The sequence below is a fragment of the Pagrus pagrus genome (genome assembly GCF_965226575.1).
Source record: "Pagrus pagrus genome assembly, chromosome: 5".
NCBI classification, from domain to species: Eukaryota; Metazoa; Chordata; class Actinopteri; order Spariformes; family Sparidae; genus Pagrus; species Pagrus pagrus.
In genome coordinates, this window is record NC_140189.1 from 31670117 (window position 1) to 31689025 (window position 18909).

At 42.0% G+C, this 18909-nt stretch overlaps 1 protein-coding gene across 2 annotated transcripts in view; it reads right to left on the reverse strand.

Annotated features, from left to right (window-relative positions):
- Positions 1-2263: 2263 nt before the first annotated feature.
- hs3st1 (heparan sulfate (glucosamine) 3-O-sulfotransferase 1) overlaps positions 2264-18909 on the reverse strand; it is a 67565-nt gene continuing 50919 nt past the window's right edge. The window contains exons 1-2 of one of the 2 annotated variants that reach the window (XM_084353879.1): positions 4823-5082; positions 2264-3907 (exon numbers count right to left, since the gene is read on the reverse strand). In XM_084353879.1, the coding sequence (XP_084210005.1) occupies positions 2852-3769 (918 nt within the window). In that variant the 5' untranslated portion in view covers positions 3770-3907; positions 4823-5082 and the 3' untranslated portion in view covers positions 2264-2851. Of the gene's footprint in view, positions 3908-4822; positions 5083-18909 lie in introns of those variants that run through there. The other variant, XM_084353878.1, reaches the window with a different exon arrangement.

An 18909-nucleotide genomic window follows, 5' to 3' on the forward strand; every position in this document is an offset into this window, starting at 1 on the left:
TTCACCAGCTTAATGTCTTTGAGTCGGTGCTGCTGATGTTTTCAAAGTAGCAATAAGATTTGAATAAATAATCCTTTTCCTCTCTAAAAAACTAGAGTAAGAAGATCACACCCTTGGGCATAAACAACTTCCTCTTTTGATTTCTCATGGTTGGGGTTGTGCTCGAATTTGAGTTTACCTATCTGCCCACTCCCAAATCTCTCGTCCTAATTCACGATACTCAAACGTACTCGCCCACCCCGATTATTAAAGCAAAAGTGTTAAAGTATTAACGGCTGGAGGGGGCGAGCGCAAATCAGAAACACAACACAGTTTTATTTTTGTTTTTTTTTACTACTACGCATTGTTATCTCCCCTGTGCTGACAGAGGTGAACCAAACAGGAAATTCAGGACAGGAAACACTGCACCATTGTTTTATGTGCACGTGACAGACGGCACCTAGTCAAGTGTTTCAAACCACCTGTGCATGAGTGTAGATGTATTGTGAAAGCGGTGTGATCCACAGAGGTGGACGTACACCAACACAAGCTCGTGCCTGTTAACTCTCAAAGACCGAGAACAGTTTTGGGACGACTGACTCTCCCGCATGTTTGTTTTTCAACCCTTATTTGAGAAGTCACCATCGGTCGTCTTACACCATTTGATTCAGGAGAAGTTGAAGTTTCAGTCCAGCTAATTTTAAAAATAATCTGGTGTTTTTTCTTTTACTGTGAATTCAGAACCACAGAAAGTTTAGGGTTTTTTTTTAAATTAAAGGGATGTAGTTTTATTTTTGTCATCACTCGACCTTTCCTAAGCAAGATGCAGCCATTTATTATAATATTACCCAGTATTTTTTAGTAAAAAATTAAAGACAGAACAGGTCTGCCTTACAAAGCCAAAGTGCAGCAACTGAAATTTTACTTTTGACTTTTAAATGTCTGTTTTATCCAGATGTGGTAAGTGACGAAGAACAAATACTTTGTTACTGTTCTTAAGGAGATTTTTGTATTTATTTTTAGGGACAACTTCTCACATTTACTCCCTACATTTTAACACAAACTGATTATTAACGACGCTTTACCAAACCAAAATGTCGCTTTTTGACATCCTGGGAATGAAATCAGATATCTTTGTGGGGCATTTACGAACAGCTCGGACAAATCCTACTGATTCTACTGAATTACCCAGAAGTGGCCGGTAAAACGTCCTTCTGAGGGAAACTCTCAGCGCCTGGACTTTCTGACTTTCACTCGAAAGAGGACGTTGAATCAGTACTTCTCCTTTTACCAGAGTCTTTTTTCATACAAGATACTTGAACTTCTACCTCAGTGAAGAATGTGTTGTGTACTTTTCCACCTCTGGTTTTATCTTTTGACAGATTTTCTCAATCTTATCTATATTTAGTGTATATAGATCTAATCCATCTCAGAGAAAAAGCGATGAAAAATGCTCTTGGCCTTGAGTTTTCTGAGCTTTGACTGCAGCCACTGCCGTCTGTGACAGCTGTCTGTTAATTGATACAGCGACTATGAGAGCATGTAAATCTAAAAATGGGTCCACATAAATGTTGCAACTACACAAAATCTATTAAACCATGTTAATGTGTTAAACCTCACAAAATATTACTGGAGGATTTATGAGTGTTTCTCAATCACTCGTCTGTCGACTGTTTAAACATTTGAAGATAAGGAAGAAAACAAGACGATAACACAAAGACAGAGTGAAGAATCTGCATTTTTAAGGCCACAGGTCATAACTGGTCATGACTTTTAAAGACATGAAGAATACATTTCTTATAAGAGCACAACTTCTACTTCTAACTCAGTTGACTGGACAAAACTTTGAAGCCATTTTTCTCAGTTTCACATTTTGCATTGTTTCTGCCTTTTGCAGGTGCAGAGGTGTGATCCTACATATCATTTACTGACGTGTCCAGAAAAGTTCAGAGAGTAAACAGGACGGTTATTAAATCATAACAGAGGACACTGACGAAAGTATCTTCATAGTATCTACGACCGCTGCCCGTTGGCCCAGAGGAAGAACCTACGTGACTCCACTGACAAAGCTGACAGACTCCACTTTACATGAGTTTTTAAAGCACATGGCAATGATTAGTCGGTGGCTGTCTTTGGGTCTTTGAGGGTTAACTAAGTGGACATCGTGAGCGGAGTCCGTCTCCTCTCCGCTTGTCAAAGATCTGAAGACAAACTGCACAGCAGACGGATACATAATGGATGAACGAAAATAGAAAAAGCGAGGAAGAAAAAACATCAGACATGCTAAAAATAAAAATACATCTTTATTATGGTATTAATTCTTCACTTTTTTTTTTGGAGAAAAAATTATTTACAGTACAACCGTGATGATCGGCGAATGTTTGATGTGCACAGAGGAGCATTTATATCACCGACTCTTACATAAAGAAAAAGGAACACATGTTCAGCTCGGCTCTCTGAAAGTGACTGAGAAAATCATAGCAGCAGGTAAACGGTCCTTCAGAGCTCTGAATGCAGTCGGATGTTAATAACATGAAGGTGTGACGATATTAAACTGCCTGGTACTTATCTGTACGTAACACATTAACTGGCACAGTCTAAAGTCTGAATGTCATTATCAAAGTCGTCTGCTTGGATCAACAGTGACGGGACAGTAAAAATGCAAATGTTGACGATGCAGAGGAAAAAACGGGACATGCACTCACAGAGCACGTCCTGAACTGTAGTCTGCCCTGATATTTGGCTCCATCATTAACCTGTAACAAACGTACTAGTACAAAAATAGATTTAGTTTTAGATTTACATTAGCGTCATCTCTTCATCTACACTGTTAGTGAGGAGATCGTCCCCGAGCGACTCCCTGTGTCGTCGTTCACTTCCAGCTGAATGTTCGACCCACCAGCTCAAAGAACTTCTTGTTGGGTTCGTGAAAGAAGTGGTAGAGTTTCTGCAGGATGGCGGGCGCCACGTGAGGGTGAGCCCTGCCCTTTGAGTCATGTAAACAGCGCTCTCGCCCGTGGTCTCTCAAACAGTAGAATCCTTTTGTTTTATTGAAGTAAAAGTTTGAAGCGTTTATCTGCGGTTCCAGCTTCAAGAACCTCTCCACCTTTTTCATCTCCGGGAACGGGTCCCTGATCAACTCGTCCCCGTCCACCACGTGGATGCTCTCCAGCGGGAAGTATTTCAGCCAGTTCTGCATGTGAACATAGTACAGGCTGCGATTGAGCGCCTTGTATCCCAGGTTGATCTCGCCGTCCTTCACCAGGACCGACTCGATGGGCTGGTAGCGCTTGTGCTTCTGGAGGCGGTTGTAAAAGACCTGCGTGTAGTCCGACAGCACGCGCTCAGTGGGGTCTCTGAGGATGAGCAGCAGCTTGATGTCAGGGTTCACCTGATGGATGCGTTTGGGGACTTTGCTGGAGGTGAAGTAGGCCGGCGTCTTCTCCACCGTCAGCTGGTCGGGGAAGGCGTAGGGCATCTGGCTGAGATACCAAGGCAAGCCCTTCTGAAAGTGACTCTCCCAGTCGAAGAAGTGCACCTCGTTCTGAGCCGCCGCCACGGCGCTGTGCAGGCTGAGCATCTCGATCAGCGCCCGCGTCCCCCCCTTCCTCACGCCGATGATTATAATCTGAGGGAGTTGTTGCAGGGTCCCGTTCGGGTGGCCGGTAGTCCCGTTGTCGGTGGGCGACTGGGTCGGGGTCGTAGGTGGTCCCTCGTCAGCCACGGGCCTGGAGGGGATGGGGGGAGACTGCATCGCAAAGAGCAGCAGCCCGAGGAGCACGGCTGCCATGAGGGAGGTCCTGACCCTGGAGGATTTCAGCCTGGCGAAAGCACCAAAACTGTATCCCACATTGAAAGAGCAGCTGCCTGAAGACAATCGTCCAATTGAAAAGCAAAATAAGTGCCTCTTCTGTGCCAGCAGCGGTGACTGAGGGGAGAGAACAGCTGTGATTAGAGGATACCTGGCAGAGGCACAAAACACCTCTGGAGAAAAACCTGCCATTACACAGTCTGGAGCACATGTATGCAACACGTCTGATCATCACAGGCTCATCGCCACAAGGTTAAAGGAGCACTACGCAGTTTTTTTGGGGAAGAGATTTTCACGCTCAAACAAACTAAATAATCAAACTCTTCATTTTCACGACTGAATAAACAAACTGACCTTACAGGACAACACAATGTATACTGTTTTACTTTGTTTATACGTGGCGGACCCTGCCACCTTTACCTTATTTACCTGTGAGAACAGCTTGTTTATTCAGTTATGGAAATAATACATATTTCTGAGTTTTATCAATATTGTAATTATCACCTTTCTGAGTTTCTGAATGTCTTTTCTAAAACGACATAGTGCACCTTTAAAGATCACTGACACGATTAAACTTTAAACTCCTCCAGATGAAATCTTACAGGGAACAAACCACAAATCATTTCAGCCGGCAGACGTGATTTAAGGAGAGTATTAATCTTAAAACACACATGCTTTAATGCATTTAATAATAAAAAGGGACACAGCACGTTATAAAGGTGCATGTAATCAGAGGTCATCTGGTCTGAATCTCTGCCTGTGCTGCTTTAAGATCCGTCAAGACAAAATAAATAAACGTGCTGCAGCAGTGGGAACATCTGCCTTCACCAGAGGACATGTCAAACTGAAACACGCAGGTGTGGCGGATACTGCGAATAATAACAATAAAAAAAAAAAGGCTGGACAACAGGACGGACAGGAACTAGGGATTAAAAACGATTGCGCACGAAACAATCGCGTGTTTTGCGGCTGCCGTCACGCACATTTCCAAGAAAACCCCACAGTCTCAGTCCAGAGCAGAAGATCTCTTACCTGTGTTCAACTATAATCGTCCACTCGAAACAGATTTCATGTCGCGCAGCTCTGTCCTCTCTGTACCTCCACAGCAGCAGCGGTGTGATCCAGCTCCGCACGCCGCCTCTGTGGCTCTGTTTTCCGTGCGCGCACAACTCGCCACGGACCGGGGCACAACTTCACCGGAGCGCCTCCTCTGAGCCGTTTGCTCCGGAGCCAGACGGTCCTCCTGCCTTTTGAGTGTCAGCTGTTGTACGGAAGCCTACGCCTACATTACGCCTGCAGGACCACTCCTCCTCCCCCCCTCCCTCCTCTCTCTCTCCCTCCCTCTCTCTCCCTCATGTGACTCACGTTGTTGTAATGTTATGGTGTTTGACAGATGACACTGGGACTGGAGCAGGTGAGGCTCACGTGTGGAGGAATTTTGGGGAACAAATAAGAAGTAAAGACAGAGAGAAAGTGCAGAATAAACCAACTCTGACACACACAGCAGATAAGTGATCCAATCAAGCTCTGATTATTTACCAAGAAACAGCCCAAAAATACTCAAATCAAGCAGTCTGCAGTTTCTCTTTGTAGAAATTTGTAGCCCATCGAGAGCCCCGCGTCTTCTCAGGCTTTGGATTGAAAAAGGCTTTTCAGCGGAGCCTCCAGGAGTCCTCTCTTCACTCTTCGCTTTCAAGGGAAATCAATGAAAGAGACAGACCAGTTATTCATCCCTGGCATTCTCCTCCTGCTTTGTCCACAGAGCGAGTGCATCTGTGGGTAGTCGTCGAGTCCAAGTCGCAGAATCTCGCCACCTGTTGAGCTGCATTTCTCTTTCTCTCCTTCTCTTATTATTTTTTTTTTTTGCTTAATCTGGAGACGTTCAAATCCTTCAGCAACAACCGACCGATCCAAAATATCTTCTCCAATCCAAACAGCAGATTTTTTACCGATTATGGATCGAAGCTCTGCAGTTTCGCAATTTCCTCTGAGTCACCTCTGAATGTTACAGTCAGTGTGAGAAAGTTAGTAACTTCACAGAGTCGATGAGTAAGTGGCACATCACTAATGTCAAATGAATCGCCAGTGTGTGCCACCTGAGCCCCGCGGGGATGAGACAACAGTGAGGAATCCAAGCCAATCGACAGAGGAAGTGTTGGCAGTGCGTGTTTCTGCAAGACAAAGACCGATGTTTCATTTCACTGATGACGGGCAATAAACAGGAAAATGTCTCAAGAGCAATTCTTGAAGGGAACAACAAAGGTGCAGCCAACACTGCTGCTGTATTCAATCTATATAGAGGGAAGATGCTGATGACTACTCTGAGACTATGCTGGATAAGTGAAAGGTAAATAACTTCAGGGTCGCAGCGTGTCCAAAGACGCGGCTGCTAATCACAAACACTGCGATCGTATCGACGCACGAGATTCAGCTGCGAGGTAACGGACCAAACCGAATGCAGTCTGGTTATTACTGTGAAAGTGTTTTTGTTCTGCGAAGTGGTCGAAGTAAATAAAACAATGCACACACACACACTCGGCTCTGTGAGTGCTCCCGTCATTGATCTGGAGTTTGAGCACACTGAATTATTTATCCATTTTTCTCTCCTGAATTTTTTAAAATAAGCCTGCAGACGACTTATGAGTAACTGCCCCGTTATTAGCTGGAGGAAATATCCAGGCGCCTGAGAAAAACACTGCTCTTTTGTGACCTCAAAAAAAAAAGAAGAAAAAAAAAGACGTACTTGAGAGCAAACAGGAGCGTCAAACTCTTTAAAATAACTGTGGGCATAAAAAATAGTCAACAACAAGTGATTAGGTGTCAAAGAAAACAACCTTTACGAAGAGAAAATTGCATAAAATGACGTGAAATTGGCCTTTAAACCAATTTAAATCACACATATATTCACGGATTTGAAATCTCGTTGTCACATTGATGCGTCAATCATCGGGAGGCTGGTGTGTAAGTGGATAAGGAGTCGGTCTCCTGTCTCTGAAATCCCTCGTTGGCGGTTGCAGGCCACAGGACGGGCATATAAGCTCCTAACTGGTGAAATAAGGAGTCAATGAATAGTTCAGAGGTCGGCAGCCATCTTAGGTAACTGTTGTAGTTTTATGACAGATACATGTGTGGTTTGACCACGGATGTGTTGAAACTTAAGTTTCAAGGTCATGATACGGCTCACTGGGTTCTGTTTTCACAAACACGACTGGAAAGTGTCCCGACATCTTGCTAAAAATATACGTTCTCAGCTGCAAACTGTTGCAACATGTCAACAAAAGTACTGTTTTCGTTGCCACAGACGCAGCATGTCTTGTTGTCATATGAAAAAAAATATTGAGTGGTTTCATGCTTACGGATGTCAAAACACCGTCTTGAATTGTGGTTGCTTGCTTGGCAGCCAATTAGCCTGTGTGTCACGCCACTGCCATTCCCCTCCTCCTCCTGACATGTAATCAGAACGTGATATGACATAAATTGTAGAAAGGTTGACATGATATGTAGGTAACGGATTTATTTTGGTGACATTATGGTAATATGATTGGAAGAAAGTGTGACAAAGTCTTCATGATACGTTCAAGTGAGTCCTGTTTTTTATTTACATTTTGCCGGGTGTTTCAGACTGAGCTATAACTTGTTTCCCCTGCTGATATTCAGCCTAAAGCACGGAAGCCTTCAGGGCTTTGCGATTGAATATGCATGCATCTGATTTTACTCATGTTTGCGAAAAATTTCTGCTGTGTAGGTTATTTAAGCGAAGGCTATTACACACATTAAAGCAGAGCTCTACCTGTGCTGCGCGGCTGCACGCTGGAGGTTTGGTGCCACAGCGAGAGGTCAACCCCACTTCTTAAATATATCCTCCTCTGCAGAGAGAATGCAAACGCATGTGCTTTACTTATTCAGCGAGCAAACTATAAGTGCTGATACGGCCGAGAGTTTCCTCACATTGATTTTTATATGCAGTTGAGTAATCCTCAGATTCTGCCTCCGTGTGTGAATTCAGCGGAGTCTCGGAGCCGACTCGTACAATATAATCCCGCTTTGAGGATCATCAGAAGCGTCCGACCACATTAACATGACAATAGGACACATTCAGAGAGCGTAAATACCCTCAGTGCCACCTCAGTGACTTCCCTGCACCCTCAGCTCTAAACAGGATGAAATAACAACAAAACTTCCCCCGTGCTTTCACCGCATCACAGCCGCTGCGCACTTCATCCTCAAAGTGCTCAAAACTCATTCTTATTTAACACTCCCAGACAGGTTTAAAGACGGCACAGACAAATTAAGTGTTGCCTCTCACCCAGACGAGTCACTTTAACTTCTGATGTAAGGCAAACACATCTTGCAGTGTTCCTACATGATCAGCATGCTCGAAAAAAACATTTTCTTCAGCGTCCGTGCCAACTGTGTACGGCATTAAGAAACAGGTTTTATCTGGTGCTGGCAGGCTGAACAGACTCCAAAAAGGGTACACAGATTGTTGTGAGTAAATATATGATATGGGCGCTTACGTGTGTGTCACGGCTCTGATGCCAATCTGTCTTGTGAAAATACAATAAAATGTTGTACCCACTCACATAATAAGATATTAAATGCCACTACTCCCTTGTGTTATTTCAGAGGACAGCTGTGCATACTCCAACACAGAGCTGCAGACGTATTTAGGCTTAATTCAGTACTGTATAACACATCCCAATACAAAAACAAGGCCATGCATGTATGGCCTTGTGTAGGAAGTATTTCATTTTTAGGAAAGTATCAGTAGCTTCATTCACATGGATCCTAACATTGCACTAATAATAGGAATAAAAATGCCTCATGTAAACGCCACGATCGGAAGAGACTGATCCAATCTGGATCCGTCTGTGTGCTCGCCCCTCGTTGGGAGTAACATCACAGGTGACGTTGCCTTCAGGAGGCACAAAAACATGGAGCAAAACAAAACAGCTTCTTGTTGGAGGTCTTAAAGGAGTTAGAGACCATTGATGGTTCGAAAGGCTCGAAAAACAACAAGTGTTTCAAGTCAAAACAGCAAAAAGTGGTTCCGACCCAGGCTTTCGACAGGCTTATCGATGATCTAGCGGGAGAGCGACGATTGGTGAACATGAGTTGCTACGGTTTGTTTGTGGAGTTTGAGGATAACTCGTCTGAGGCTCCTGTTCCTACTCAAGAGGACAGCAGCAGTACTGCTAACTTCAAACTAACGTCTCAACATCAGCTAACGTTACCTCGATAACACGAATGTGGAAAGTGTAACGACAGCCGGCGCAAATGAACGAATGAACTGAATATTCTCAAACACGTCTTTTTTTGTTGAATTTTCTGGCCGATCAGACGCTTCCCACCGGGCCAGTTTGCGCATGTCAATAAAGTTATATTCTGATTAAATCCTGGTGACATGTAAACAAACATCTTTATCAGATTACATCCACGTTAACAGGAAAGTTTTAATCTGTAATCAGAATGATTTCAGTCAGACTGAAGAAATATCGTCCATGTAAACAAAGCTACTGATGATCTTTTTCATTTACACAGAGGTCGAGGTGTAACATTGCTGTTTTTCTTCTACTGAACCATTTTCTTATTATTAGTTTTTGCTGCACCCTCAGGCTGCAAACGCTGATGCTGCTTCGGCTTTTATTCTCCAAATGAATATTATTGAGGCAGAAATTAGATTTATTGTAATGTTCAGTTTTTCCTGTAGTTATGTATTAAATATTATTCTTCTTTGTGTGAACACCTGAGGAGGAACAACAGGTATTTTTACACTTTGTAGCTGTTATATTCCTTCACCTAATTCCACTGTTTAATTACATGCGCTGTGAATCATCACCCGCAGAACGCCCACCCGTGGCACACTGCAGGTCAGCGAGCTGCTTCTATAGCTGCAGCTATTTAATTAAACACTGTACTTTGTTCAAGTGGGTTCACTGTATGGATCATTACTGCGATTATTAATGGTGATAATACAAGATGATGGCGAATGGCACAAATGATAATAACAGAAAATGAAGCCATGTGACACGGACTGAAAGCTACATACAGAAGATAGATAATAATAATAAAAAGAAACATCTGCAAACTAAATGATTCTCTGAAGTTTTTCTTCTTTATTTGACTTGATTTCAGCTGTGACAGAAACATAAAAAGAGTGTTTTTCTTTGTCTTACAGCAGAAGTTGGCACGCTCAGGTGAAGCCAATTTCAGTGCACCTGGTGCAGCGTCTATGATTGGCTCGCTCAGCAAACACTGTGGACACGTCTGGAAAAAAACATAATGGAAGTGTAACACTGTAAACTGAATAAAGAGACAACAACTGAAATGTTTTTCCACTTGACTGATACATTTCTCAACAGGAGATGAAAAGTTTTAGCTAGACTCTCATGCTTAAAGCGCAACTCCACCAATTTGTCACATTAAAGTGTGTTTACAGGTCTCGGGGAGTGCTGCTGCACGTGTGGAAAAAGTAGCATAAAGGCTTATGTTGCTCCAGAAGAAGCTGCATGTATAATCTGATAAATTACCTCCATGTTGCATTGTGGGTAATGTAGGCGCCAGGTTTTGAAAAGCAGTCCTAGTCTAGCATTGCACTCCTTTAACACTGTTGGTCTCATGAAACAAACAATAAAAATCAATACAACAGAACCAGAGAAATCACCTTTTTTTTATTCCACACGTTCTTCTTCCTTTTCAAATCATTGTGCCTACATTACCCACAATGCAGCTTTGCCATTGAGTGACATCACTGGAGGCACTTTATCAGATTACATGCAGCTTCCTCTGGAGTCAAAGTGGCTGAAACCAGGAAATGTTTGACATATCTGCTTGAAAAATGACAATTCAAAAGTATAATAAATCAAAATATCTGCAGATTAATTGTGAACAACTGATCATTGCAGCTTTTCTACTGAGCTCGCACAATAACAGATCAGTGACGTGGTCAAAAGCTCCTGAAAGAAGTTTGTAAGTGAACCTTTAAAGCTGATTAATGTGTGTATTAACTGTCGGTGCGTTGGCCGTGGTTTAGCAGGAATATAAAAATCTGACATATGACTTCTCTCATTTATAAACATGGCAGCTGCTGCGAACACATGGTCCTGCTTCATTTTAAACCTAAAACATCAGTTTAGTGATTTGATGACGTCCAGGATCCTGGAGATCCTGTGAGTCACGCTCATTCATACGTTTGTGTAGTGGCTGATTCACCTCTCCTGAGAGTTTTCCCAGGCTTAAAATCTGCTCGGGAGAGAACAGAGCTTTTTTTAAATGTAGTCTGGGTTTTTGAAGCAGTTCACTTTGTGTCTGTAATATTGTATTCTTCATTTATTGGATCTGGTGGAAAACAACAGCGCAGGTACCCTGCAGCTGCTCGGCTTTGCTCTGTTTTTCTGAAGAAGTCTGTTGTTTACAGTTTACTGTAGTAGTCGTCAACTTTTTTAATTAAATGCCAACTATTTTGAAAATTGCAGTTGAAATTCTCTTATTCCAGCTGCGTCACTGTGAATATTATCTAGTTTCTTTTCTCCTCTATGACGGTAAACTGAATCTCTTTGGGTTGAGGACAGAAACAAGACATTTGAGGATGTTATCTCGGGCTTTTGGAAACACTGAGCGACCTTTTTCTCACCATTTTCTGACGTTTTAAAATTAAACAACAAATCAAATAGTCGAGATAATACTCCCTCTCTGCTGACTGTCAGTGCCTCACATACAGTATATAGGCCGGATGTGGATGGTCACACCCTCGTGGATCATAACTCTCGTTATATCTGTACTTTTTAAATCAAGATCTTTATACATTGTGATGTTTTTGTTGCTCACCATCTTGTGTGGCCTGCCTTCCTCCAGGTCACCGTGGTGTTGAGGAAGCCGTCCTCCTGGAGCCACTTTCTTCACGCATATATTTTATAATCTAAGCGTATTAGATATTTTGTAATCCGATACTCTGTGATGACTAGGTGATGATAGAGATCCCTCCTCTGTGGCTCTTCCTGAGGTTTCTTGCATTTCTTTTTCCCCTGCTACAGTGTTTCTTCACTCAAATCGAGGTGAGGACAGATGGTGGCGTACACTGTACAGACTGTAAAGCCCGCTGAGGCAATGAGATTGTGATTTCTGGGCAACATGAATAAAACTGACCTGATTTGCCTTAAAGAATTCAACAAGAAACACTTTTTTTTGGATTATCTTCGACGTGAACATTTCTTCAGAAACATATTGCAGATATGTTTGGTGTGAATGTTAAACTTCCCTCCAAAATGCATTTTTTGTAGTTGCACACAATGATAATCCTTCCAAGAAAAAAGCCTGACTGGAGCCAGAACTGAGTGAAAACCCAGTCTGAGTGTCTGGCAGGTTGGGAGGAGTTGAGTGTGTTCGCAGGATAAAGTAATTAAAATCACACGATCCGTTTCCAGAAAGCAAGAACGCACATCCTTTTAACAACTGTTGTAACGTGTCAACTGAAGTAACAGAGAAAAAGTTCTGTGACGTTTTAATTGACTCATTTGACTGCTGGCACCTTGCCTGTGTATCGCTGTTCCTAAAAACCCTATCTTTTGTAAGAGGAGGCGAAAGCGGGAAGAAAGGGGGAGGAGGTTTGGGCTCGATCGTCATGCCAGGACATGCTCTGTGACGTTAACTCATGTGAAAGCAGCGGTGGTGCCACATGAGAGACGGGAGTGTTTGGTAATGACTCATCTGGGCTTCCATACGGACGCATGCAGGCAGGGAATGTGCAGTAAACTCTACCAGTTTCCTCTTACACCTTCTTCGTCATGCTCGACATCAATATTATCTATTAAACTAAATGTTTTGTTGATCTCTGACAAGCTTTTTGAATGAACCGCCTTTCCCCCCCGTCACTCCACATGTCACTGTGCTTGTTTTTAAACAGCTTTTCATTGCTAAGATCTTCTCCGCTCAGGTTTTTACTTTATTTACTGGGTAACACCGTATCTGCACTGTTATTACAGCTCCTCATCACCAATTAAACAAACAGATCATGAACTGTGTTGAAACAAATAAGCCTCGCTATTTGTCGACATTTATGCACAAAGGCGGAAAGGAAGCGGTTGTTCTGGAGCGGTAAACATCATTATCAGTCAGGCGCTGAAGTGCTGGAGATGCTGCATTTTCCGTGGGTTTACAGATGTGCAGAACGACGAGGGATTACTATTTATAACCCCCAGTAAAGGCTAAAGGTAAGAGGAATCTCCCTGTATCGGTAATTACTGCAGAATGCGCCATCTTTGCCAGGTGCAAATCCTTGGAAATGGCCTTCATTACGGGGAAGCTTGCAGACTGTGGCTAAGAAGTGAGGATAATGACAGTGTGGGATTAACCCTGCTTTCCAACTCTCTTTACTCGTCTTCCTCCGAGCCCTCCCTCCACCGCCGCCGCCAGCCAACCCCACCTCGTCTCTCGAAAGAGGCCCTTCTCTCAGACAATGCAAAAGCTTGCCGAAGGGGGTTTTGATCATCCTGTGATGCGGCGCTGTGTGACAGGCCTCAGACACAGATATTTAGTTTCCCACTCAAAGATCCCCAACTCGGGAGATTAGTGGAAAAACTTCTGACACAGCTGCAGTTGAAAATATTTTACTACGCTGCAACCAGCCGTTACCTCCATCTCCACCTCAAAGAGGGAACGGGATGCTTGGATGTGTTAGTGTTTGAAAGTGAGTGGTGCTTGTGTGTGTCTGTGTGAGTGTGTCTGTGCCGTTTAAAAAAAAAAAAGAAAATGTTTTTCATCTCCTCATTTTTCACCGGTACTTATGCCCCCACCCCCCCCTTCTCAAAGTCAGGCCAAGGTTTATTATGAGGTCTGAATCAGCCAGCTTTTTCTATTTAAATCGAAGTTTTCAAGCATATGAAAAGGAGGGATTAGCGGTTATTTGGTGTGGAAAATGTTTTGGAAAATCCACTTGGGTGCTTTCTAAAACTCTCCCTCAATAACAAGAAAAGGAAATTTAAATAACAGGTCTCGCGTCTGGGCATTTTGAAAGCAGCGAAAGACTTTTCTATCTCTTATCCAACTCTGCTTATTGAGCATGTTATGTGTTCATTAAAGTACAATCCTGCAAGAATGTGCCGTCATAATTAAAGGTGAAGGTTTGCATTGTACCTGGATTAGGTGACTTAAAGGTTTGTTTGTTTTGATTTCTAGAAAGATAATATTGAGAGTGTTTTGCTATAAATCAAATAATCCACAGTTTTGTAAGCAGACGATGGTTTTACACAAACAAAACGTTGGAGGAAACAAATTACAGTCCCAAAAAAGGGGTCATGCAGAGAATATAAGGTACTCTGAGTATGTGTTTACAGGTGTTTCAGTTCACAGTGTAAATACCTGAAAACGTGAGCCGACCTGTCAGCTTGATCCCGGAGCAGATGTTCAGCGTCAGCGTGGTCGCCTGTAAAACGCATTTCTGTGGAAAATGTGGAACACCTCACGACTGTGAAGTTTGAATACTTTTTTTTTTTTTTACTTATCTCTTTAAAGCGTTATTTGCATAATTTTGTTCCAACGAGAACAAAAGACTTAGCCGAGAGCAGCCACAGCACAGTAAGTCACTGTGTGCACAACCGTGAAAAACAACAGCATGAAGGAATTAACACACACTGCGTATGAAGTTGTATTAAACCAAAGTCTTGGTTCATATTACAGTACTTTGAAGTGCTTGTACTGTATATATGTATATTTGTTTGCCTGTCTAAAAGCCCAGCGCAAGCAGCTGATAACACAAATCACAAACAGCTCAAAACAGAAACAAAATATTGAACACAAATTCTCAATCATGGAGCGCCAATAACGTCACGTGAAGTCAGTAATATTTTTTATTTGTTCTCTCCATCTGACAGGTAAACTTAGGGGCTTTTAGAGAATATTACAAATGTATTGCATTAAGTTACAAATACAACATCTTCGGAGAAAAAATGCAAAAGTCATCTTAGGTGTTTGTATGAATGTGTGTACCAGGCACATGGCCTGCGGTTACCTTCCACTCAGTATGTTATATTTTGTCTGTTTTTATCTTTTTTTGTTGTTGTTTTTCTGTCAAAAACGTTCTGATGTTGATGTTGCGCTGAGCGTCTTCTACCCCTCACTCAGCTAATCGCAGATAAACCAATCTAAGTACGGAGGGGAGATGGTGACATTTCACGTGTACATGTTTACTTAAGGATCTGTAAAAAGTTTATCTACCTTATATTGTTTTATAATCCAATACAAGGATCATCACTTCTAGGTTTAAATGTTCTGGTGAATTAAAAGCAACTGAAAACAATTACAACTCCAAGCAAGCACTGAAGGTTATGAGTATTACTGAATATAGAGTACCATTGTTTTTCTTAAAACAAGTTCGTAGCAGGTTAAATATATATTTACCAAATAAGACTGAGAATCAACTTTGAATAAAGTGGAGCGCTTTACATGTGAAATCTAAGTAGAAATCACTTTACATTTTAAACAACAATCAATGGTTCTGATGGTCAAAAAGACAGAAAATGTGTTTGTATGTTTTGTTCCTGCAGTTCAGGAGCATCGTGCAATAAGTTATGTTTGTTTTTAATCATCTCTCCTGTCTGCTAACATGTCTGTTCCTGTCACAGGTATTAATAGTTTCTTAACATGTAACAGATGGTTGTCGGAGGCAGGTTCAAGTGGAGGAATAAAGCTGGTTTTTAAAGGATCATGATCTATGCACAAGTGGGAGGGAAGAGTCCAAACGGATGTTGGGTTGTTTTGTCTCTCGCTCAGATTTCCTCCACTCTACTTTCTCCCCCTCCCCTCCCCCGTCATCATCATCGTCATCATCATCATCATAATGTTCTAGCAAAACTTTACATAGCGTCGCCATGCTGTGTAATACTTCTGCTAAAGCACTGTGGGGTGCGCTGAAAAAAAGAAAAGCCCATAACTTTCAAGGCTGCCTGTTTTTTAAAGGACAGGAGGGTGAGAGGGGGATTGTGGGTACTTTGCCTTTCTCTTTAAATTAAGGAAAATGTCTAACTGAAATACAAAGTTGTGGCTTTTAATGTTGTTCTTTTTTCTCCTCATAGAGTGTGATTGTTGAGGACACCGAAAAAATGTTTCCATGGATTGTGGAGCTTCTTTCGGACTATATTAATAAATTACAGACTTTTCTTGGCTGTTACTGTGTGTCTTGTCCCTTTTATTTTTAATGGGCTCCTAGTTCGCTTCACATATGATTCAGAATGATATTAAAGTACTTACATTTTTTTTTTGGTACTGCATACTGAATATAAGCACAGTCAGCCAGCTAAATACACCTGATCCATCTATTATTACCCTAGAAATGAACAAGAACAACCAAAAAACATCTTTATCCACCTCATTCTCATAAAAAGTTTTAATCCAAAAATTAAAAAGGTGCATTTTGTTCCTGTACTTTTATATGTACGAGTTCTGTTTTAACACGTTTGAATTCTGAGCTCTTCATGTCGGACACAGAGATTGTAAAAGTCCAGGCTCATGGCCCTTCACTTTTTTAATATCTGGCCCGTCTGAAGAAGCAGCTGAATTGGCCCGGTTTATAGGATCTATTGTGTTTCGTGGAAATCCGTTCAGAAGTCTTTGTGTAATCCTGCTGACAAATCAACCAACCAAACAACCAACGACACAAACAAGTGGACACTGATGAAAAGGACTGAGGTTTTTATTCACACCCGAGGGCTGGGTGAAAGTTCAGTATTTTTAAACGCCTACTTTCGGTTAAACGGTATTATGACATTTTAATCATATCATGTTGTTTCTAAAATAATTCTGTTGTCCAAATGACTTATTTCAAGCACAGTACAGCCTAATTAAAACCTAGTGTACTTAATTAAAGTTTTGGTTTTGTACATTTGTGAATACTTTTGCCATCGCTCTGAACATTAATTTAGTTAATTACATTTTTTATTAAGTGCAGTAAATACAGATATTGGAAGAATATTCTTATTCGTATTAATTTCAGCCATATTGCCCGGCCCTGTTCATGCAGAACTCATGAATTATGGCTCACAGAGGGAGCACCGGGTTGTCACATTCATATTTCCTCCACACGCTTCATATTCAGCCACATCTTTACATGACAGCTTGCTTTGTTACCCTTCATATCATAATTACATCTTCTGTTGTATGCTGTTTACTGCTGAACCACCGCGGCACAGTCATTGGAGTCCTTACAGTATGTCCATGTACGGATGTTTATTTGATGCTTATCAAGGCCTAAAAGATGCTCATCACAGCTTGAGATAAAAGAAATAAATAAATAAAAAATGTTTAAGGTAAAGCTCATCTGCCGCATAGCTGACATGTCTTTGCCTGTCACTGCATATCAGGTGGATTGCTGGTTTTAGATGAGCTGTCCGACTCCCGTCATTTAAACAATGGACTCCTGTCACATGTTCTTTCATTGTTTAATCAGTCCTTCCTTCCATCCATCTACTCATCCATTGTTTAATTTCTGAAGACATATCCTGCTAATTAAGACATTACAGGTGTCAATCCTCAGCTGTCACAGTTGACGGAGTAATGTGTCGACGATTGTTCTTACAATTTAACATGAGGACACGTCAAACGTTCACACAATGAGAGCAGCAGTATTTTTGGACTTGCTTCCCATCCACTTTATGGTAATGGTATCAAGCTGTTTCACATTGCTTGGTACTAATGGCTAGAGTCTGTGGTAATTGCAAACTATTTTTGTAGGAGCAGGGACTGCCGGGGTGGGAGGTCCAGTTCAGATTTGTGCTAAAAATGCATTAATGCAGTGATGTGGGGAAGATGAGTGGACATGCAAAGAGGACAAGACGAGCCGCAACAATTCAGTGAATGACCAACTAATAATAATAAATTAAACAGTTTGAGTACGTTCTTAGGAAGAAAAGTCAAAATTGTCTGGTTTGAGCTTCTTAAATGTGAATATTTTCAGATTCTTTACTCCCTTATGACATTAAACTGAATATCTTTGGACATTTGAGGACATCATCCTGGGCTTTGAGAAACTCTTTCCACCTTTTATAGACCAAACAACTCTAGATAACAACTGACAGATTCATCAACAGTGACAGTAATCTGTAGTTACAGCCCCAGACAACATGGCCATAAAGTGGCACAAGGGAAGAGGCTGTCCACTAACTTTGTGCATAACACGAGTGGTAAAGCTCATGGCCACCAGCGTCAACACTGACAATATGTTTGTGTGATGTGTTTTGACTCAGACTCCACTTCCTCAGGAGCTCGCTGTCAGTTTCAAAAGATATTGCTTGAATGAAACAAAAAAGCTGCGTCTGTGCATGAAAGCGGCGTTGCACACTGTGCAAAGATGAATTACAGCCTTGGATTGTCAAACATATCAGTCAGTGCGGCGTTTTGATTGAGAACTGAAAAGGATCCTGTGAACAGCTGAAGGTGAAGCATCTCTGAATAATTTTTGTCTTGACGTGTTAGGATGTAGGTGGGATGAAAATTTTGGGGGTACGTGAACATTTTTGCATTGCAAATATCTTCAAAATTAGTCAGAACCGATTTTAGTTTCAGAGAAGCAAACAGAGGAAAAGTCAGTACAGTGTGGATTTTTATAGAGGCTCGCACAGGAAGACTGGTTGTGCTTCCTTTAAAGAGTTTTACTGTACACCTGGAGGCGACAGGGCAGGAGCAGCGTGTGAAATTGTCCACATCTTTGAGCAAATAGTGCGGCCACGGAGGGCAGCAGTTAGGAGTCCAGCGAGGCCACTTACAAAGGCCAGCTGTCATACAGAGGTGTGCTGAGACGGGAGAGAAAATCAATGGCCATAATTGCTCGATAACAGTCCGACGATGGAGCGGTGGGCAGGGGGGAAATGGGTCACAGCAGACACAGTGACATGTATTTGCTCAGTGTATCAGTCCGGTTTGCATTTACAGCACAGCCACTACCTCTTTATTAAGCAACAAACTATTAGAACGAACATTATCAGCCAAATTGCTAGAATAAAATGTTGGCAAATCTAATCTCAGTAGGTACTTCATTCCAGAGTTGTGGGGGCCAAGACTGCAAAAGCCTGATCTCGTTTAGTCACCAGTCGGACTCTGGGAATGACTAGAAAGCCACCATCTATGGCTGA